This window comes from Abramis brama (genome assembly GCF_963993115.1).
Source record: "Abramis brama genome assembly, chromosome: 10".
NCBI lineage: Eukaryota > Metazoa > Chordata > Actinopteri > Cypriniformes > Leuciscidae > Abramis > Abramis brama.
The window spans coordinates 42,171,444-42,195,213 of NC_139972.1; the positions used below are offsets into that span (position 1 = coordinate 42,171,444).

Below are 23,770 nucleotides of genomic sequence, written 5' to 3' on the forward strand. Positions count from 1 at the left end.
AGTGATTTAAATTTGCTATCATGACTTAACACATTGCTAGCATGTTTCAAACATGATTTAACACATTGCTAACACTTCTACCATGAATTAACGTGTTGCTAACGTGTTTTATTACATTGTTAGCATGATTCAGCACGTTTGCTAACATGTTTCTGCGTGTTGACAGATGGATATAGGGTGGATGCTGGTTAAATACTCAGCAAGAGTTCATGTTTGAAATTGAGCCCCTCAAGACTCTGGGATTTTCCGTAGTTTTGATCATCAGGTTTAGGGAAAACCGTAAGTCAGATCAGCTAGAAAAGACTCTGCATAGAGTCAGATCAGCTAGAAAAGACTGCATAGAGTCAGATCAGCTAGAAAAGACTCTGCATAGAGTCAGATCAGCTAGAAAAGACTCTGCATAGAGTCAGATCAGGCTGAAGGTTGACGGAGGTCACAGCTAGAGCGCAGTAAACTCAGAGATATGGTCTCAGGAGTTGATCAAGCCAACATTATAAACGCAGTGACCTCTATTATTCCCAATAAAATCACAATGAACCTGATATAAAACACCATTACCTGAATTAATTATCTTCAGAACACAACCTTCTTTCAATTCAGAAACTTTACTCATTACTATCATTGTGAAAAACTGGCACACTGAGAACAATAACCATGAGGATTGTGAAGATCGGGCCTTAAATCCAGCGCAGTCCTGATGAGTCTCAGAGAGATCACACTTTCATAAGGCAAGATATAGACATTCAGATCAAATCTGAAGACTACTGAAACTTATCCAGATCTGATCAATAATAGTTAGGCTCTCGAAGGAAAAAAGAAAAATTAAGATTTAATAACAAAACACAAATGGCGAGCTGGAAATAGTTTACACTTAGAAACATAATTACCGTTCATATAAGATTAATCTTCAATGTTATAGTGTATAGGAAACTGTTCAAAGCTCTATAAAACCCAGAACGCTTTGATTTGGATGGGGTGACTTCACTGCGATAGATTAGTGACTGGGTTTGATATATATAGAGTGGTATTTCCCTGTGTCAGAGAGGATCAGACGGCGGACAGCTGAAGAGAGGCACCACTGCGACACATTTGAATATTTATTTGAATAGGTACAGAGCCTGTGAGTCCATGTCCAACAGGATAGGTACACCATCTATTTTTGTCTTCTTTTGAAACTACATATTTGCAAACAAGGAATGCCGCTGGGGAGGGGGGGGGTAAAGAAAACATAATATAGCCATCGAGAGGTTATGCAAAACAAATTTAGCTCTACAGTTCAGAAACAGAACGGATGGGAAACAGCGCTATCAGTCCGCATTGCTGTAATATTGCTCAACACTGAACATGAATATCTACAAGTAAAGATGGACTGTGTTTGAGTGGGAGTAACTGCCCATCTTTGCTAATGTTCACACACCTCCAATGTGCAAAACGCTGTAGAATTGCTCGTCGGTCAGGAACAGTGAGGGGCTTAATGGGAAGAAAACGATGGTCACAGAAACATTACAGTAGGTACTTTGTTTTTAAAAGAAAAGAAAAGAGGTTTACACTTACGAAACTAAAACCCACTAAAATGAACTATGCTGCAGTTTAGCACATGCAAAGGATACGCCGCGTCTGAACCCCCTGCACACATGATCACGTGACCCGCTCAGAGGAGGGGCCGCAGTGTTTGTGCAGAGGTACCACAACAGTGCACAATGTGCATTACATGTATTTACACCAGCACTGGGAAATTAAAAGCAGACACGAGGGAAGACGGAAAGAAACAGGCTTAGGGAGAAACGCACACACTGGGAACAAAACGCACATCCCCGACCGATCCTCCTCGACGACTCCACTCAGTCCAGTGTCATCAGCACGAAATCAGGTTTAAAAGGAAAAGGGGGAATTAAAGTCATGACATTGTCTTCTTTAGATCACTGATGCCGAGTCAAGGTGATTTTTTAATCTTTTTAAATCCATTTAGTCTCCTCTCTTCCGGGCTACTCCACAATTTGCCGCTGAATTGGTCACCTTCCACACGCCGGTTGATTTTTTCCCCATGTCGACTCGTTACATTCAGTCCTGCATTTCACCAGTCAGTCAAGCACACACACACACACACCATCACGTCCATTCACTTGCGCACATGCAGCACGGAGACGTTAGCGTGACGCCGCTAGCGTACGGGAGAGGGCTCTGGTCTGCTGGGTCCGTTCTCCAGCACGTCAGATCAACCCCTCAGGGGTCATTCACACACACACACTCACTCACACACACACACACACTCACGCACTCCTCAGAAGTGTGTTCGTGTCTCTTTGTTGTTGATGAGGTCCTCAATTATTGTCCTTACCTCAGATTACTAATGTGAGACGTCTTGGTTGCTCCCATTGGTTGGGTTTGGTTTGTTGAAGAGACACGCGCCAGGCAGTTTTGGTGAAGTTTGCTCCGAGCGCGTTCGGTTTAGATGGTGGTGTTTTGAAACGCAGTATTCACCCACTCACTCTCACTCGCATCGCATCCACTCAAAGCCATCATCATCATCATCATCATCATCATCATCTCAAACGCCGACGGGACGCTTTCCTTCGGGAGGAACTCCACTCAATTTCTCTTGGGTTTAGATGCAGCTGGATCCCATCAGCCAAGCACAACGGACCTAATATTTATCATCATCACACTCTCTCTCTCTCTCTCGTTCGTTCGCTCTAATTATTTTTAATGTTGAACAGAGTGCTGCATCACAAACAAAACTCCAGGTGTCCCGTGGCGTCTAGAACTGGAACCCTTCTGCTGGCACGTTGGTGGGAGAACTGAAGTTGTACGTTCCTCCTTGGATGGCTTCAGGAACCAGGTTGGAGTCCTCGTCGATCTGAAAGAGAAGCCAGCGGTTCAGTGAGTGACTCTGGTTGGGGATCGTTAGAATTATAATGATTCCTGATTTCCATCTAAACGTTGAGAGTGTGGTCTGCTCAGATCTCCTGCAGCTCAACCAATAGCGTGAGTTTGGGGCGTGGCTTGGGTTGGGCATCGTTTGAATTATAGCGATTCTGATTGTAATGGATTCTTAATTTCAATTCCGATAAAGTCAAAAAAAAACTTTAGATATTCACATTTAGTCTTATTGCAAAACATTTCATTGAAGCTGAAATTATGAACAAAAGTCATCAGGCTAAAGAACTCTTGCGTTACTGAACGTTTGCCTGTGGTTTAAACACACCATAGAAAAATAACTAGCCAAACTAATATACATTTCAAGCATTATTAAAGACTATAGACACTCGGTAATTAAAAAAGAACAAATAAAAAATTAGCAATCGCAATAAATGGATACAACTGAACAAAGATACGATTGAAATAAACCGTTTTAAGATATTCAGGTGTTCAGAAACTAATCAAATGTAAAATAACTGCACTTTATAAATAAAATATACTTTACAAATATAGTTAGAAAAGTTATTCAGTGAAGAGCGAGTGGATTCTGTCTCTTGTTTGAGTGTTAGAGACACAGGAGTATTAGTGCTGTCACTTTAAGAGCTGCTCAGTGCAGTGACTCACGCCTGCAGCGCAGAACACAGTGCGAGTCGCCTCGTGCTTGAACTGTTTAAAGTCAGATCGATTTCTTTGTGAGCATTTCTATAAATGCTCAGTTGAAATTAATTTCTGAAACTGAAATTTACATTTTATTACAAGTATCCGATTCCAGAATCGAGTCTGAGTAACGCCATCAAGGAACTGATCTAACTACTTTTTTCAATGATTTTCTCAGTGATAAATTCACATGTTCCTGTGTGTGTGTGTGTGTGTGTGTGTGTGAACGAGAACGTGTGTGCAGGAACTTACATCATCAGATGAGAAGAACTGATCGATGATCTCGTAAGCCAGTTTGTAGATGTCCTCATTCTCATGGTTCTGCAGCTGCTCGATTTTCTCCAAACCTGAGCAACAAATGATGATTAAGATCTTCAAAAACACTTGCAACTACAACAGGACCTTCATGACCTGCTTCCTTTCAACAAGTCAGTGAAAGAAGGCACTTGACTAACCCAAGGTCGTCAAATTAAACTAGAACCGCTTCATTTCTTATGAATATCATGCATTTCATACACATTTATTTTTAGGATGACATTTTTGCAACCTAGTTGACACGTCTAAAGTGAATGAGCGGGATTAAATGGCTTTAGTAATGCCTTCAGCTGGTGGATGTAGTTGAGCTGGAACATGTTCAAGTAGGGCTGGGCGATATTGAGAATTATTGCATATAATTTTCCTGTATTCGCTGTATAATGCTGTATTCGTCTTGTATACATAAGAGACCAGAAAATTCACAGGACGAACATGTGTACCGTTACACCCCTAATTACCATTTAATCAAATGTCAAGGATACAAAATTAGTTGTGATACATGAGGTAAAGTGAGGTTAACCTCAACAATGGGCCAGAGCTGGGTTTTTCAGTCCGGTTTGAACAGTTACACCCCTAACACACACACACACACTCTAGCGCTCTCACCTCCGCACTCCTCGATGAGGTTGGCGATGGTCTCGGCTTCATCGTCGGCCATCTTGAGGATGTTACTGAGGCCGTCCAGCACGACCTGCACCACCTGCGCGTCTTTGACCGTCAGCAGGTTACAGAAGGGAGGAATCACCTGCTGCTGGATCAGGTACGCCACCTGCAGGACGAGACGAGAACACACGTGAACACGCCGCTCCTCACACACACACACACACACGTGTCCGGGCGAGCGGCTCACCTGATCCTTTCTGCCGCTGATGGTGAGGTTGCTGATGGCCCACGCCGCCTCCTTCTGAGTGCCGAAATCTCCCTGTGAGAAACACACCAGTGTGACACAATGAGCCGCTTCACTGGGGTCATGGACACCACACTTACATCAGTGATAACAGGAGTTTAACGATCACAGTTTATTGCAATATATGTAAAAAAACAATAAAAAAAACAGGGTCAGACACACATTTGAGCTTCCACATTTAATTATTAATGAATTAAGTACTTTAAAGTTTTAAATATCATATTTTATTAAGAGCGCAAGTGTCTAACATTACACTATTTTCAGCTAAGGACCAGGACCCACAGCATGTAATACCAAATTTAGCATTTGAGTGAACCGTACTTCTTGGCTGTGTATGCACTGTAAAGTTCAGGAGTGACAACTTCATTTACACACAGGAGTGAATCTCTTAAATGATCGTTCCACCTGCACAGGCATGACTCGCCCCCAAAACTGAGATGATTGACACTGTGGTAACCATAAGATACACTATTTTAATTATATGAATCATTTAATTTATACAGTAAAGACTATATGGTGTTATTTTACATTTGATTATTCAATGTCTGTACCTGAAAACAAAGGACTGCTCAACCGTCTTTCTCTACTGCATTTATCTGTGCTTGTAATGCGTTTATTATCTTCTATGCTGATGCACTACCTTACAAAATCACTCCAATCATCTTAGAAAGATTAATTCTTTAAAAGTAGAGCTATTCAATTCATCAGGCGAAACCGTTTTCAAATACATCAAGTAATAGTTGTTCGGGGTGCGTTTTTCGCAATTTCCATTGAACTCTATTGGTGACGACGGAACTTGCGACCACAGTTGGCTTTGAGAAACGCAGCCCAGTTCGGCTCGTACACACAGTGCAGAATTGCTGTAAATGCGGTTGTGAGCTAATTCTGTTGTAGAATGAGGTTGTCACTTCCGTAAATGACTGACCTCATGTGACATGAGTGTGTCGTTACAACCCTAAGTATATCTTCATTACTTCAATGAGCTCATTGTTTCTGCCTTAAATTACTACATTGTTTAAATTAATAAATTTTAGCTAACTGTGATTTTGTACATGTACATTTCTGAAATGCATAACTTAGTTTCCTCTGATAAGAGATCACTCTAAATTGTAATGTGGATTCATGCATTTGCTGTAAAGCTGCTTTGAAACGATGTGTATTGTGAAAAGCTCTATACAAATAAATGTGAACTGAACCCTAATTGATAAGTGAACATTCATCATTCATTGATCAACACTGAAGTGCATGTGCATGAGTTTGGGTCACCCACCTTATCCAGCAGCAGAATGATCATGGGCACTAGATTGGCGTCGATGACGGCCTGGACCTGCTGCTGGTTCCCTGCGGTGATGTTGGACAGGAACCACACGGCCTCCTGCGGGAGCAGAACACACACACACACTCAGCACAGCAGCGTCAGGGCTGATGACGGGGTCACGTGTGTGACGAGCGAGTGGATCAGATCTCAGGGCGAGCGTGAGGTTCACAGGCCCTGCTGAGGCGGAGACGCTGGCAGAGGAGCTGAGGGTGAGGATGATGATACTGAGGCTCTAATCATCGGCCAGGCCGCGGACAGGCCTCGCGGGGAGCGGCCCGCCTCAGATGCACTCCTGTATCAGCACTGTGTGTATGACACCCGCACCCATCAGCCACTCACACACACACTCACACATTACTCTGAGCTGAACATTAAACACATGCTGATCTAACACTACTCAAGCGTCACTCGTGCCAGCGCCACACCTCAGCTGTCATCATATCACGTACGCCATGATATTACAGTTACTACAGAAGTGCAGGGCTCGACATTAAGCCGTTTCATGTGCTTGTCCTTCAGACGAGTAAATCTGCCATTCACTTGTCAGAGTAAAACATTTGCTCGTCCAAAAAAATAAATAAAAAAAAAAATTGTAAAAATTTATTCTGAAGCAATATTCTCATCAGTGTTCAGTCAGCTTTGATATTTAAATCTGCATATTTATGATATTTTAACCTTTATAAAGGGCATTTTTTCACAAATTGTTTTAAATATGCTGCATCTTTCATTTTAAATTCTAAAATTTGAACAAATTAGAATGACACTATAGGGCTATTACAAATTTAAGTAATTTACACTGAAAACTTACAAGTGCATTAAATAATGTTATGAGATTTTTTTTAATTATTTTTTGAATATACAAATAAGAAATGTTGGAAAAAAAATGACTTAAACATGAAACTGAACCTGTTACCAGTAGGTGGCGGCAGGTGACCGCTTTAATGACCGAGTCATTGATTCCTTCAAAAGATTTGTTTGTAGGTTAACTGAGTTTCTTCGTGTAAGCTGCACTCATTTATTTCCATTTCTCCTCATGAAGCGGAGCGATGTTCAGCAGCACAACCTTCTTACCGTCACTACATTATATTATTATTCACTATCAATCGCCACTTACACTAAATGACTGCAGAATCACTCCTGCGTTTCGGTGATTTCCTAGTTATTTTTTTGTTATTGACGTTTTAATCAGGATACTTGTCCGGTCCGGCAAGTAGAATTCTCTTTCACTTGCCCCTTCAAAAAAATCCACTGTCCAAGCGGACGAGCGTTAATGTCGAGCCCTGGAGTGGATCCTGACATTGTCCACATTTCCGGTTACCTTGTTGATCTTCTCTTTGGGGTGCGTGAGGAGTGCTGGGAAGTGACCCAAAGCATCACAGTTGAGCACCACCTGAGTCTGTTCATCAGTTCCCGTCACGATATTCCCCACCGCTCGCAGCGCTGCCGTCTGAAACCATAAAGCAGACCGTTATATACAGGCCACTCTATATACAGGCCACTCACTATATACAGGCCACACTATACACAGGCATCACACTATATACAGGCATCACACTATATACAGGCATCACACTATATACAGGCATCACACTATATACAGGCCACTATATACAGGCCCCACTATATACAGGCCACTCTATATACAGGCCACTATATACAGGCCCCACTATATACAGGCCCCACTATATACAGGCATCACACTATATACAGGCATCACACTATATACAGGCATCACACTATATACAGGCATCACACTATATACAGGCATCACACTATATACAGGCATCACTCTATATACAGGCATCACACTATATACAGGCATCACTCTATATACAGGCATCACACTATATACAGGCATCACACTATATACAGGCATCACTCTATATACAGGCATCACACTATATACAGGCATCACACTATATACAGGCATCACACTATATACAGGCATCACACTATATACAGGCATCACTCTATATACAGGCCACTATATACAGGCCCCACTATATACAGGCCCCACTATATACAGGCATCACACTATATACAGGCCACTCTATATACAGGCCACTATATACAGGCCCCACTATATACAGGCCCCACTATATACAGGCCCCACTATATACAGGCCCCACTATATACAGGCCACTATATACAGGCCCCACTATATACAGGCCCCACTATATACAGGCATCACACTATATACAGGCCACTATATACAGGCCACTATATACAGGCCACTATATACAGGCCACTATATACAGGCCACTATATACAGGCATCACACGCTAATCGCTTTAATGAGTGAAGAGGAAGACAGAGTTCGTACAGATACTGGAAAATCAAATTACAGGACTTAAGCACTATTTTTTTTGGTTTTCAAGGAATACAATTAGAGATCTCACTAATCAAACGATATCTTTATTACCTTTAAATAAAAAAAAGGTAAAAAAAAAAAAAAAAAAAAAAAGGTACAACTAAAGTGCAGCACATGCAATGATTTTGGTAACTTTAACCATTGAAAGGATACTAAGACAAAGATATCCTTATATTCATGTGGGGAAAAATCAGTTTGAATATGATTGACCTGAAGACTGAAAGCTGTATCATATACTTGGATATTTATATATCAAGCAGAGTTGATTTTGCGTGAAAAGATTGTTTTATCGATGAAATTAAACACTAATTTCACATTTTCTTTCAATAATTCAAGCACTTAAGACCCTTTTCATAAATATGGCTGTTTTCAAGGGTTTTCCAGGACTTAAAGTGCTTGAATTTGACTTTTTGAAATTTGAGCACCTTGTACAAACCCTGAAGAGAGAACAGGTCGCATATCTCTGAAGTCACATCAACACAAAAGGCTCTTCCATACCTGAACTTTGACCTCCTGGTGGCTCAATAAGGGGACGAGGTACGGTACGATCCCGGAGTCGATGACCATCTGGATCTGCTCGTTGCCCGCGTCAGTGAGGTAAGACAGCGCCCAAACCGTGTCCACCAGGATCTGCACAGAGCTCAGAGTTAAACCTGTGTGCCCACATGACACCAGTTACGGTCACATGACCAGAGCAGCACTTACATTGACGTCAGTGTGGTGAATGAGCACGCACAGCGCAGGAAGAATCTGTGTGAAGACAGACAAGAGATTAGCCCAGTTTACACCAACAAACAAACCAAGTTTACATGTACAGAGACTGATAATCCAATCATGAAGTGTCATCTCCATTTACAGTGTTTGCCAGCATCGAGCACTAGAAGTGACCACAAACATGTCTACTGAGGGCATGCGTGCAAATGGCCAAACAGTTATTTAAATCTGTTCAGTATCAGTCGAAATCAAGAGTTTCGTTCAGCATGCGTCTCAGACAACAGTGCAGACATGACGTAAAAGATTCACTGGGAAGAGTAGACTAGAGACAGAAGTTAATTGCTGGGTTGCTGCAAAAATGCCACAGAAATTAATATAAAAGCCCCCAAAACACACGGGTGTCTTTTTTTGTACATTTCAAGACAACAGAAAATTAGATTGTTTATTGAACTGGTGCATAAAATCAAGTTGTTTATATTAAGTGACTTGCATTTCAGACACAATATTGTCAATCTGGGTTCTATTTCTACAACAAAAAGCACCAAACAAAACCCCTGCCCATCTCTGATCAACTCAAAATGGGGTTTCATTCCTGACTCAATCTGCATTTCTGAACGAAGCTGTTGAGCGAATGATAAAATGATCCATCTGTAAAGACCGTCGCTTTGCTCCTGAATGAATCAGCCATTTTGAAAGAATCGGTTGAATGAATGATTCAATGACTCACTCATTAAGATGAGGCGTGTTAAACGTGAAGCTGCGCAGCGTCACGTTTAACACACCTAATGACTTTACACTACTTACTGGAGGCTTTAGTTTCAGATTTAAATGTAATTTTTTCCCCCATCATTTCATATCTCTATATTCAAAATAATGTTTAAAACATTAGTCTCATAACACCACGCCGCTGTAATTGCTGTGTAAGTGCATTAAACGGTCTTGATTTAAATTGACTGTTAAAAGTTCAATTATCTCACTTTAAATTTTCAATATCACCAGCTCCTGCGAGGACTTCTATTTATATTATTTATCTCATATATATAAGAGTTTGATAAATGTTCGATAATGTTTATGTGCCAAAAGCTAAACGAACTCATTTGAACCGCGCGCCACACGGACCATTTATCCGCTCGGCTCAAAGTCCAAACGTCAGCGCGAGCTCACCAGAGCAGATGCGTTTACTCTGATCGTCTCGGTCACGAGATCCAGTGAGAAGCGCTTGAATTGAGCGGAGAACACACACGTGTCCGTGATTTAAACCAGTTTAAAGGCAGATGAAACAGCGCTGACGAACAGGGGAAACACTGTGCGCAACCATACAGTCTGAAGGCTTTTCCGTCTACAAATTCCCATCATTTACCATGGATTTACTGTAACGTTAGCCTAGTAATATTAACTGCACCATGAAATGTGGGATATACATATTGAACTGTATTATATTATTAATATAGACAATGTATTAAAGGACTAACGGAATATAATTACAGTATTTAATAATGCATTTAGGCTACTGTTACAAATACCATAGAAACCAAACTTATCGTGATAATTATCGATAGACTGATATAAAATTATCGTGATACATTTTTTTTGGCCATATCGCCCAGCCCTAGTGTAATCTTTTGTCAATTTTTTATATTTAATTCAATTTAATTTTTAAGAGCCCAAATATTCGAATGCAATATTTTAGAAAAATGCCCATCCCTACAAGCGACCCGATCCCTCTGCCCGTGGCAGCTGTTAGCTGTTAGCTGTTAGCAGTGAAACGCCACAGACACACGTCACACTCGTACCTCCTGGATGGTCTCCATGGGCGGCGGCGGGTCCTTGTGGCGGCACAGGTTGACCATGACCCAGGTGACGTTGCGGAGGAAGGTGATGGGGATGGAGGGGCTGATGAAGGACAGGAGCGGTTTGACCACACCCAGACTGATGACGTAATCTCTGCACTGAGGACCATCACCTGTAACACACAGCGATCATCATCATCATAGTCCCATCAGCCTCTGATCACGACACGCAACACAGCTGCACCAACATGACCCGGTGTTTGACATGCGACAGACAGCTTCAGTTAGTGCTGGGCGGTCATACCGAAGTTTATTTTGTTATGATATGAATGTTTAATATACCGCAAGACCAGTGTGGTGGATTTTTAATAGATAAAATAGTGAACTGTATATTAAACTAACCATGTCTCTAACATCTAATCTTACTTCCTCTTTCAGGCCTAACATGATAACACTTTGAAACACAATGTGCTAAAACTGTCCTGTGTTTTTGAATGTTGTGTTGCCATACCCCTTTGACTTTGGCTGTGTGCGTGTAAAAATAACAAAAACGGGAATTGAAACTAGACAGATGACTAGGTTTGAACCTTGTGATTAACAATGAAGTAATCATTAAAACAAAGTTTGCTTTACCTGGTAACAGAAGGGTTTGTCTATGAAAACCAATCAAATTGTGGGGAAATTATGTAATGCAGTATGACATTTTTGCCATACCTCCTTATTCTATAAAAACTGTTGTATTTGTGTTAGCAGGTGGGATTCTCAATGGAATTTGTCAGAGATCCTCCAGCCTTGCTTCTTCTTAGGGGAGATTCTCTGAGAACTGCTCGAGAGATCCTCCAGCCGTGATTAAAGCATTTAGAGGACATTTGCGGAAGTCTGTTTGTCGATTATTCCTGCGCAAGAAGTAAGCTAGTTAGGGGAACAAGTATCAGCACCCAGATGGCGTCGGTGTAGTGTATAGGATTAGCACCCAGCCGACGTCGATGCGTAGACGCGCTAGAGTATAGGGTTAGCACCCAGCCGACGTCGATGCGTAGACGCGCTAGAGTATAGGGTTAGCACCCAGTCGACGTCGATGCGTAGACGCGCTAGAGTATAGGATTAGCACCCAGCCGACGTCGATGCGTAGACGCGCTAGAGTATAGGATTAGCACCCAGCCGACGTCGATGCGTAGACGCGCTAGAGTATAGGATTAGCACCCAGCCGACGTCGATGCGTAGACGCGCTAGAGTATAGGATTAGCACCCAGCCGACGTCGATGCGTAGACGCGCTAGAGTATAGGATTAGCACCCAGCCGACGTCGATGCGTAGACGCGCTAGAGTATAGGATTAGCACCCAGCCGACGTCGATGCGTAGACGCGCTAGAGTATAGGATTAGCACCCAGCCGACGCCGATGCGTAGACGCGCTAGAGTATAGGATTAGCACCAGTCGACGTCGATGCGTAGACACGCTAGAGTATAGGATTAGACTCAGCCGACATCGATGCGTAGACACGCTAGAGTATAGGGTTAGCACCCAGCCGACGTCGATGCGTAGACACGCTAGAGTATAGGATTAGCACCCAGCCGACGCCGATGCGTAGACGCGCTAGAGTATAGGATTAGCACCCAGCCGACGTCGATGCGTAGACGCGCTAGAGTATAGGATTAGCACCCAGCCGACGTCGATGCGTAGACGCGCTAGAGTATAGGATTAGCACCCAGCCGACGTCGATGCGTAGTCACGCTAGAGTATAGGATTAGCACACAGCCGACGTCGATGCGTAGACGCGCTAGAGTATAGGATTAGCACACAGCCGACGTCGATGCGTAGTCACGCTAGAGTATAGGATTAGCACCCAGCCGACGTCGATGCGTAGTCACGCTAGAGTATAGGATTAGCACACAGCCGACGTCGATGCGTAGACGCGCTAGAGTATAGGATTAGCACACAGCCGACGTCGATGCGTAGTCACGCTAGAGTATAGGGTTAGCACCCAGCCGACGTCGATGCGTAGACACGCTAGAGTATAGGGTTAGCACCCAGCCGACGTCGATGCGTAGACACGCTAGAGTATAGGATTAGCACCCAGCCGACGTCGATGCGTAGTCACGCTAGAGTATAGGATTAGCACCCAGCCGACGTCGATGCGTAGACGCGCTAGAGTATAGGATTAGCACACAGCTGACGTCGATGCGTAGACACGCTAGAGTATAGGGTTAGCACCCAGCCGACGTCGATGCGTAGACGCGCTAGAGTATAGGATTAGCACCCAGCCGACGTCGATGCGTAGACGCGCTAGAGTATAGGATTAGCACCCAGCCGACGGTGATGTTAGGTTTAGGGAAAAATCTACGACACCAGTGTATGTCGCTTAAACAGCGCTGGGAACGCGACGTGACACTGTTTGAGAGGGTCCTTTCACTGTTCACTGGTGATGCTCAGATGTGTGTTACTGAGCCTGATGGTGAAGATGGAGAGGTTAAACTATAATTGATAGCGGTCAAATTATATTACAGTGTTTCCCATACATTGGTTCACAATAGCAACACTGCCCGCCACAAATAGATTTTCCAAAAGGCTGTTGAAAGTGTTAAATAAACATGAGCGCTGACCGTTACAAAGTCAAAACACAGCACGGGTGTTTTTATATGAATGTGTTTGAAGGGAACTGACTGGTCTTAAAGTTTGTTATTTTCATTTAATTTAATCTGGCACCTCTTTATAAACAGCATGATATTGTGGGGCCTTGCAAACCTGTATCAATACTAGTGTGGGATTTCTCTACAATATCCACTCATGACAGTATGGCATTCTAAGTCAATCTACATCAGTATTTCCTCTCAATCAGTAGAAATTGTGGTTTACCCCAGACATGCTTTATTAAAAAATAAAAAAGAATTTCATATACCATGAAACTGGTATAATGTTGAAAAACTGTGATATAAATGACTGGTCACACCGCCCAGCACTAGCCTCAGTCACTCCGCTCCATGAGTGTGAACAGACCACATGACACTCAGGATGTGAAACACACGACTGCGAGATGAGTGGTGTGGCGACCGGTTGACTCGTGTCAAATCCCATCAGCTCATGATAACGCTCCAGTACGGAGAGCAACTCTTGTGTGGAGTTCATCACTTACCGATGATGTTGCCTAAAGCCCAAACCGCCTGCTCACACACGTTCTGATGAGGGGAATGCAGCAGCCGCAGGAACAGAGGGACCGCATCTACACACACACACACAGATAAGAAAGACTAGCAGATGGAGTTTGTGATGAGCTGCATCTACAGTGAACCGAGAAGCTGACAGACACATTATAGAGCTGTAATAGAGCCTATAGAGGATCTAGTGCTGTGCTTCACTCTGTGAGTTTGAGTCTACATATTTAATTAAACAGCAGCCATTGAAACCTTGAGCACTTGGTTAACGGACACTCAAGAGAACTTCTTTAAAGGCCCCGATACTCCAAGCAAAATTGTTAGATCCCCGAAACTAGTGTTAACTAAACTCTACTGCACAACAGTAATATATGTCTGTCAAGTTAAACCGAACTTATTTTGATGGGTGGCCGTGAAAACCTTTGAGTTTCTGTGTGTTTATGACATGACGATAGTTTTTTTCAAATGAAGCGGTTAAATGCTCACGAAGTGACTTTCAGAGCGGATCTAGAGTCTGGAGATGAAGTTCATGCATTCGTGTCCTCATACAGGCAAAAAACAGTGTGAGCGTCACACGTGCTTCAGTGTGTGTGTGTGTGTGTGTGTGTGTGTGTATTTTTGTCATTCTTTCAGGAGGCGGGGGGGGGGGGGGGGGGGGGATGTTTTGAAGGGGCGGGCTGCCCCCCAAAACAAATGGTAGGGGAAACACCGTCTCATCAGTGTGGGCAGAGTCAGATGTTCACTAACAGTAACCACTTCGTTTTACCCCTAAACAAAGGACTCCACCTCGAGTATATCAGGGCCTTAAAGGAGTCCACAGCTGTATGTACACATCACTAGCTGATTTCTTTTGACTAGTCAGCCAACACTACTAATGTTCCTCTGTCAGCTTCTGCTACTTCAGCACGTGAGCTCAGATTAGTGTGTTAAGTAGTGAAGGCGGCATAGAGAACTTCATTGAAAACCGAGACATTTCTATTTCTATATAGAATGTATTTTCTATAGAAAGCCGAGACACTGGTGTCCAGCTCTTGAAGGAGCATCAGGGTAACGTACTGGACTGCACCACGGCCTGCGTCTGCTCAGACGTGCCCGACGCGATGTTGGTCAGAGCCCAGGCCGCCTCGAACTGCAGAGACGGGCTACACAACACAGAGAGAGAGGGAACACATGAGCACGAGAAACACACACACACAACATGAGCACCTCACACTCGCAGGACACGGGTCTTACTTGTCGTCTCTGTCCAGACAGTGCACCAGGATGGGCAGAATCCCAGACTTGATCAGGTCGTCTATGGGAGGGTTGCGGTCGCTCGACAGAAGCTTCCTGCAGGACGAGCAACAGGATTATTACCTCACACAAGTTAACAGCGAGTCACACACTACAGGAAGCTCCTCGATCTCTGGAATCTATTGTTTCTTTTCCCAAATCTTCACTCACGTCTCACCCATTTTCGCAGGGGATTATTAACGTTTCTTCCTTGGGTTCGCTTTTAAGCAGAGGTGGGTAGAGTATCCAAAAAATGTACTCAAGTACAAGTACTTATAGAAATATTTACTCAAAGTAAAAGTAATAATCTTAATAGTTACTTGAGTAAAAGTAAAAAGTATCCAATGAAAAAACTATTCAAGTAGCTAGTTACTTCAGATCATTCATTCATATACATATACACATATATATTATTTAGATATTTTTAATTTAAATGACTATTATTATCATAATTAGATAGGCTATCTTTGCAACAAAAACAGAAGAGACGAGCATTATTTCTGACATCTGTAGCCCGAAAACCATTGCCTGTCCTTTGGTTTGTATAATAGTAACTTATACAACTACATTTGGATTGTTAGACGATGTCGAAATAAAGTGACACTGCAGAGTTTGGCACACACATTACCGCACACACACATTACCACACACACACACACACACACACACAACCGCACACACACATTACTGCACACACACATTACCGCGGGTTCATTTCATAAACTGTGGACAATGGTAGCTTATTTAATGTATAAATTAATGTATATGTCCAAAAAACAGGTAATGCAAATAAACAGCATACAAAGATGTTCAACTAATAAAGATCTTCATCATAGGCAAACAATGAGTCGAGTGTGAAAGTGCTTCAGACGATTCAGAGCGTGCAGGAACTGAACAGATCATTCAAACTGATTCGTGAACCGATTTAGACAGATCTGCCAACTTGAAGTCTTTGAACAGAATCAACTGAAGAGTGATTCATTTGTGGATTGAGCATCACTCATGCCCAGAAAAAAGATACAGCGCGCTTGATATAAACTACGCATTTAAAGCAACACTAAGGAGCTTGTCCTCTTCGGTCCCCCTACAGGTTGGAAGCGGAATTGTCCATTACCGCTGTAAATAATTTAGCCTACTGTCGCACGCTCGCTGTTTATCCAGCGCCGGCTTCGGAGTGAACGATGTCCACAGACAAGGTAGAGTATGTTGCATGATTTCATGAAAGTATGATGTATTGTGACATCAGAAATGAAGAAAAACTAAATAATGACTATTGTAATGCTTGACGTAAAGCAAGTCAAATTTGTAGTTTTCTCATGTCTCAAACTACAGAAACGCGACCCGATCTGGCAAACTTGCAGAGTGTGTTTATAGCAGATATAGAGCCGCAAAGCGGATCCAGAAGTGCCGTTCACCCTGTTACGACTTGATGAACCACTGATACGATTTTGGAAACATTATTGTAAGGTAAAAAATGTTCCTTAGTGTTGCTTTAACAACATGTATTGCATTAAAATAAAGTAACGAGAGGAACGTCGCCCAACGTAACGAAGTAAAAGTACAGTTTTTACATTAGAAATGTACTCGAGTTAGACAATTTTAGAAGTACAATTTTACCAAAAAAATACTCAAGTAAATGTAACGAAGTAAATGTACTTGGTTAATACCCACCTCTGCTTTTAAGTAGGCCTATGTGGGAAAGACAGCCTACCTTTTTACTTGAATGTAGAATTCTCTAACACAGTTTGTGCTTATTATACTTCAAGTTTATTAGCAAACCGCGTTTCACACGCGCGGGTGATTTTAGTTTAGCTTTCTCTGGCAGCGCAAAGTCAAACATAGCTTACATGTCTTGCCCTCGTGGAAGATAAAATTCACTCTTCAGACCTTTTACAACAAGTAGAAAGCACTGATGCTGAACGGGCCGTGACTCACCTGGCGGCCTGAACGGCGCTGAGCTGAACGCCCTGGTTATCACTGGTGGCATTCTGCAAACAACCATCACACGCCTCGTTATATGAAGACCCACAGCAACATGTCTCAATCATCACCTGTGCCCTGCACTAGCCATTTCACCAGAGCAGCAGCCATTAGAGTGAATCTCACGAACGCCTCCAGCATGCAGTCGATGGAGTGAATCCAGAGGTTCAGTGTGACCGCCTTCCACAGAGCGCCGGAAGAATCTCTCATGCTATCGGAAGTATCGCAAATGCAAGTTTCCTAGTCGGATATTTGACACGAATGCCCTCTGAAGTCGTGTTTACCATCGGGAAACTGAGATAGAGTTTCTGGCGGAGGGGAGGGCGATTGCTGCAGCGACTGATACTGAACTGATACTGAACTACACATTTACAAACATGAATAATCATTTGAAGCATATTGAATGCTTTACACACAGTGGAAATAGCCCGTATTTGACCGACAATTCCAGAATCGTCATCAAGCTGATTATCTAGATAGCGTGGGGAACGTTTACATTTAGGCTTTAAAGGGATAGTTCACCCAAAAATTAAAATTAGCCCATGATTTCACTCACCCTCAGGTCATCCTAAACGCTTATGACTTTCTTCTATCAGACGAATACACTCAGAAGTTACATAAGAAAAGTGATCACACACGTAGAGTGAGACTGAAGGGTAACAATGGAAGAGTTGAATCAGAAATCCTCAAGGTTTTGAAAAGTTGAATCAGAAATGTGTTCGATACTGCACTATTTCCATGTAACGCATCATCAGGATGCAAAATCTTTACTTTGTTTTTTTTTTGAAGATTTAAAACCACAAACATGACGTTGTTACTCCGGGAAACCTAAAACTTTTGGGATTTTTGTTTTAAGGTTAAAAATATTGAGAAAATGGATCAGAACTATGTAAGGTACAGCACTATTCCCATGTAGGGATGTGAAATCTGTCCAAACTATTATTTTATTTTATTTTTTTTTAATTGATCAAATCAACCAATGTAACACTGAGAATCTAAAAATGAAAGAAAAAAAGAAAGCAAAACAAGTCATAAAACTGGTTTCATTTTCATTATACAAGAATCTACTTAATTGTAATATAGAGGAAATAAAGAGCCAGACATGTTTCATGAGATTCACTCACTCAAAACAGCTCCCATTCGTCAATCATCAAAATCACATTGTGCACATATTTTTAATTTAAACACTTTATTTTTTTAAAAATGCATGACTTACCTGCACAATTGCTTCAAGCGAAGTGTTTTGCTATTGAAAAAAAAACAACATAAATTGTTACAGCAATAATTACTACAAATTCAGTTGAGCGTTAAACCCTGAACCCCCCAGACAGAGACGAGCAGAAGCAGCTCTTACGGTCCTGAAGTCCCCGTCGGCGTCCGAGTCGTCACAGATGTCCTCGTGCGGGACGTTCCTCCGCTTCAGCAGGTGCTCGTCTCTCTTATTCTGCAGGAGAAACACACCAGCTGTTCAGGCGTCCACACTCACACACACACAGCGTTTACAGTATAAACACTACTGACCTGTCAATCAAACACTTGAGCAACTCTTACCTTTCTGAGCTCCACCACCACTTCTGTGCGCTGTCTTCTCATCGTCTGTACAGGAGAAACCAGAAGCATCATTACTGATCATAACACACACACACACACGTCAGTCTACAGATGAGCCACCCGACCTGCACATTTTAGCTATGAGGAAACAATCATTCTACAAGCTCTTCATGTCATCCGATCTCATATCGCCTCAAAATTAAAGACGTAGAAGATTGTCATTTTATTACACTGAACACCTGGATGATACACGTCTGTTAACAGTATAAATCACAGCATTAAAGTCATTCTTCAATACCTGAATCCAGCACAAAGCCAAACAATAACCTTAATTATTACTTAAAACACGTTTAGACGAGAGTTCTGACCAGCTTCTTTGGTTTAATGCTAATCTTCTATAACACTGTGTTGGTTTTCAAGGTTTTCAGACGGACTGATGAGTTGTTGGAAAGGGTGTTCCTCAAGGCTCAGTCCTGGGACCTCTAACGTTCTCTATTATTACTATTATTTTTTAATTAACAACCTCAAGTGTACTCTAATTGTTCTTTACATCTTTATGCCGACGACACTGTTATTCGCAGCACTGATTGGGATGTGTTACACACTCCGGAATCTCCCCGGGCTCGGTTAGCCGAGAGGCGCGGTGTTTTGATGTGCGCAGGGCGCTGTTCGCGTCAATGTGATGCGGTAAAAGAGAGAATAACTGCTGGTAACTCTCACACACACACGACACGACGGTTCCGACCACAGTAAACACACTGCCTATTAATAATCTGCCCTTTTGAGCGCTTTCAGCCCGAGCACGCAGCAGAAAGGCGTCCGGAGGATGTTATTGTGCAGCAGGCCGAGCTCATGCTAACACACTCACTGCAGGACTCACACACGACCACCACACACACACCGAGCCCAGAATCACACATCACGACCCATCCGAGGACATCTCTGCGCTTGTTTTAAAGACTGATGACAAATACACACTTTAATGGAGAGCTGCGACGCGCGTTAGCTTAGCTCGAGGCTAACAGCGAGCTAGCCGCGCGGCTAACACCTTCACATCACAAGTTCGGCTGATTCTACCTCTCTATTCTCACATAAACGCTCAGATCTGAGCACAAATCGTGTTATGAGAGCTCGAGCGCGGAAGATTGCGCGATTATTCGTGAAGTGTCTGTAAATCTGCTCGACGTCACACGCGTTTTTACCTCCAGATCGCGCCCTTTATTCTTGAAGTTCTTCAGCCGCTGCTTGTCCAGTTTCTCGCTGTCGCTCATGTTTGCCGATGTGTGTGGATATAATCTTTAATTTAAAGGTATTTGCCGTTCTCTGGAGCTGAATGTGTTCGCTCGGCTCTTGTAGACACCGGAATGTTTTATGCTAATGAGGCGCGGTGTATGCTGGGATTGCCGGTGGAGCGGCACCGCCTCGCGAGGCGTGCGGAGAATAACGGGGGAGTGCGGGACGCGTTATATTATAGCACTATTGTGTGATCGCGTCGCGTGCGCGAATGAAGCGATTATTTCTTGTGTTTTGTGAACGGAAAAAGCTTCTGGAATCGCCGACAAGAGAATATATTTTGTAACGAATCTGTGTCTGCAAGCGACTGATGGGAGAAACGAAGCTTTTCAAAGCTTCGAATCAATTGAACCGATTGTGTCGCAAAATGATTCACTGTTTCGAAGCGTTTGAATCGTGGTGACCCCTGCTGATCAGAACAGCGCAAAACATGCATAAAAACACCCATTGCAAATATTTTATTTAAAGTAAACTCTGTCAAATGCAATTAACTAATCATCTAATACGATTAAATATCAAGTGTCTGTATAATAATGTGTTCTTTCATGAATTTTCAGACTTCAGATCATCGCCCCCCAGCGGTGAACCATTGACATTTCTTAACGAAGCCCCGTTTTACTGAAATCACGTGACTTTGGCAGTTTGACACACGCTCCGATCCACTGATTCGAAACGACAGATTCGTAAATGTTTCGTGAAGCGTGTTTCCAAAGTGCCCATACGCAAGCAGTAAAACTGTTAGATTTTTTTTAATTTAAATAATTTCACGACTGTATTTAATTTGCCGATTTATTATTATTATTAACAACAGTATTATTGTTGTTGAAGTTGTCAGGAGGTAGTGTAATGTCTCCGGCAGGTGGCGCTCTGCGTTTGACAGAAAGCCCAAATTCACCTTTGCCAAAACCTGAGACATTGCTGGGAAGGAAATAAAAAGAGACGGCAGATTCGCCTCTCTCTCTCTCTCTCTCTCTCTCTCTCTCAGGGTTGCCAGATTGGGCGGTTTTGCAATCTATTTTGCGGGCAAAAATGGGTTTGGGCGGGTGGATAAAAATTGGGCTGGTTTCGGATCAGTTCGGCGGGTTTTTATTGCCGAAACACCGGCACTTCAGATCCTTCTTCCTTCTTCCTGTTCAGCAGGCAGCAGTCTCACTCTCACACACACACACACATACACAATACGTGCCACCTAACCTCACAACAGTATGGCGTTCCGATCGGCTCTTTAATATGACTTTGCTACATGCACTCGTCTCAATGAACGTCTCACTCAACGTCTTATTTTTTTTTTTTTCTGCTATTTATTCCATTCATTTTAAGACGCAGACGTCACGCAGACGTCACGCTGACGTCACGTAAATCACGCGTGGCAGTGAAGTGTCGAGTCAGACGTCACGCGTCATGCACGTGTGGCAGTGAAGTTATTAATTATTTTTTTCTCTAACACGTATTTAACACGTATTTAACACTCTACTCAACACAGCTCAGTGCAGTGTATGGCGCTCGAAATGTTCCGTTCGGCGACGAGACTGACTAGCACGACAGATAACACACGTGTATACGTGCGTGTACGTCTCCATTTGTTTTATATGGAGACGTACACGCAAATATCACGTCACGTAGACACGTCAATAACGTGTAGCTGTTGATCTTTACAGACGTGACGGCGGCGTCACGTTAGAATTTAACGTGTGGATTACGTCTGCACGTCTGCCCGTCTTAACGTCTGCCCGTCTGCACGTCTGAACGTCTGCCCGTCTGCACGTCTTAACGTCTGTACGTCTGTACGTCTGCACGTCTTAACGTCTGCACGTCTGCACGTCTGCCCGCCTTATTTTCCTTATTTTCTCATAGGCTACATTTAGGCTACTGTTATAGACATTATAGATAATCTTATTTTGGCAGTTTACTAAGGGCTACATTGGATTTATTTATTTATATAATGATGAATGTCTGTTAAGTATGCATTTTGTATCCCAATGATAGATAAAAGTATATTGTCATGTATACGATGAGAGACAAATAAAATGGGCTAGTAAAATTCAGAAAAAGTGGTTCATATATTTGTTTGTTTAAGATTTGTTAAAGCCCTGCAGCAGCCGGTCTGCATGCCTCAAGTTCATTCATAGATGCTGCATTTAGTAGGCTATTAATTAACCATCTGAAACCACTTTAAAATGTATGGATTTTAAACTAAAATTAATTATCATACTTCTGATTGCTGGTTACTGCTATACTTATTCTGAACAGGTCATTAATCATTCAATTTAAAATAGTTTAACATAAATATACTATTTAATAGAGCTACACTACAGTTTTTATAAAGCCTAGCACTCTATTAAATGTAACCTAGTCATACTGCAAATTTTTTTGCTACTATGTTAAGAGCATACAAATATATCACCCAACTCAGGCAAAACAATTGACAGCCCTGATAAATAAAGTAAAAGGCTTAATTCATCTTGTTTTCACCTGCAGGAAAAACAAACACTTAAAACAAAAATGACAGTAAATGACCACTAAAGTCAATAGGTGGCAGCAGAGGGACACTTATCTGCTCATTAGCCATGTCCACTCCTTGATATACTTGTAAGAAGTTTCAGTAAGTCTTGGGTCATTTATTCCTGTACATTAAGGGCTCAATGCATTAACAATTTTTGAAAGGAGCAATGTTCGCTATAGTATACATTTGCTTTTGTAAAATATTTCCAGTGCTTTAAATGTCTTACAGATTTGTATGGGTTCTGCATGCATCTTTGGAAGTTATTCCACAAGATAAATATTAAGTAAAATGTATGACTGAATGATTTTTTTTAAATGGATTTTTATGTCAAAACGAAGAGTTTGTAATGTCATCTGTAGCATTTTTTAATAACAGAATAATAGACTTAAATAGTCAGAGTATGACTGCTTTATTCTATGGTATTGTCTGCATGCTGGTCCTATTCCTGTCTAGCACATGAAATACCCATACCTTTACTCTGCTCTTAAGCACACACAATAATCATAAATGCTACACTAAATCTTTAAATCCTGGGAAATAAAGTTTGTTACATAAATAAGAATTACAGTAAAAAGCATTCACTTAACAATTTTGCAGTTAATGAAGTACATGTTATACAATATGCTCAGTATTTTGTGTTCAGTATTTTCAGATTTAAACTATATGGTTTATATATATATATACGATTTATATTCTTTATATCACAATGACATACATATGTACACATCAGGGTTTCCGTTGTAATTCCGTTGAAATGTCCGACAAAATTAAATCTCTCCGGTCAAATTGTCCGATTAAAATTGCCTAATAGGCCTAATCCCGCCCCCCTAACACAATCTGAATTTGAGAATAAGCCTAAAATGTATAAAGCAAAAATACACCGACCTTTGGCTATGTTATAAAGGAACAGGCTCTACCGTTTTAAAGTTATTAAACATTATTACATGGCTTGGTTGAACTCCAATGTGGAATGCGGTCTGTTATTTCTTGATATCAGACCGCTGAAGCACTAGCGGCACCAGGACTTTG

At 42.1% G+C, this 23,770-nt stretch overlaps 1 protein-coding gene across 1 annotated transcript; it reads right to left on the bottom strand.

Annotated features, from left to right (window-relative positions):
• Positions 1-1,084: 1,084 nt before the first annotated feature.
• Positions 1,085-20,582, bottom strand: kpna4 (karyopherin alpha 4 (importin alpha 3)). Its single transcript, XM_084126169.1, has 17 exons — positions 20,148-20,582; positions 18,946-18,990; positions 18,749-18,838; positions 18,611-18,640; positions 17,350-17,402; positions 15,376-15,471; positions 15,199-15,284; positions 14,124-14,210; positions 10,995-11,164; positions 9,193-9,237; positions 8,986-9,117; positions 7,435-7,563; positions 6,069-6,173; positions 4,742-4,813; positions 4,498-4,660; positions 3,829-3,923; positions 1,085-2,857 (listed from the first exon to the last, which is right to left on the bottom strand). The coding sequence occupies exons 1-17, from the start codon at positions 20,214-20,216 to the stop codon at positions 2,759-2,761; spliced, it is 1,566 nt and encodes a 521-aa protein (XP_083982295.1). The 5' UTR covers positions 20,217-20,582; the 3' UTR covers positions 1,085-2,758.
• Between the last annotated feature and the right edge of the window lie 3,188 nt (positions 20,583-23,770).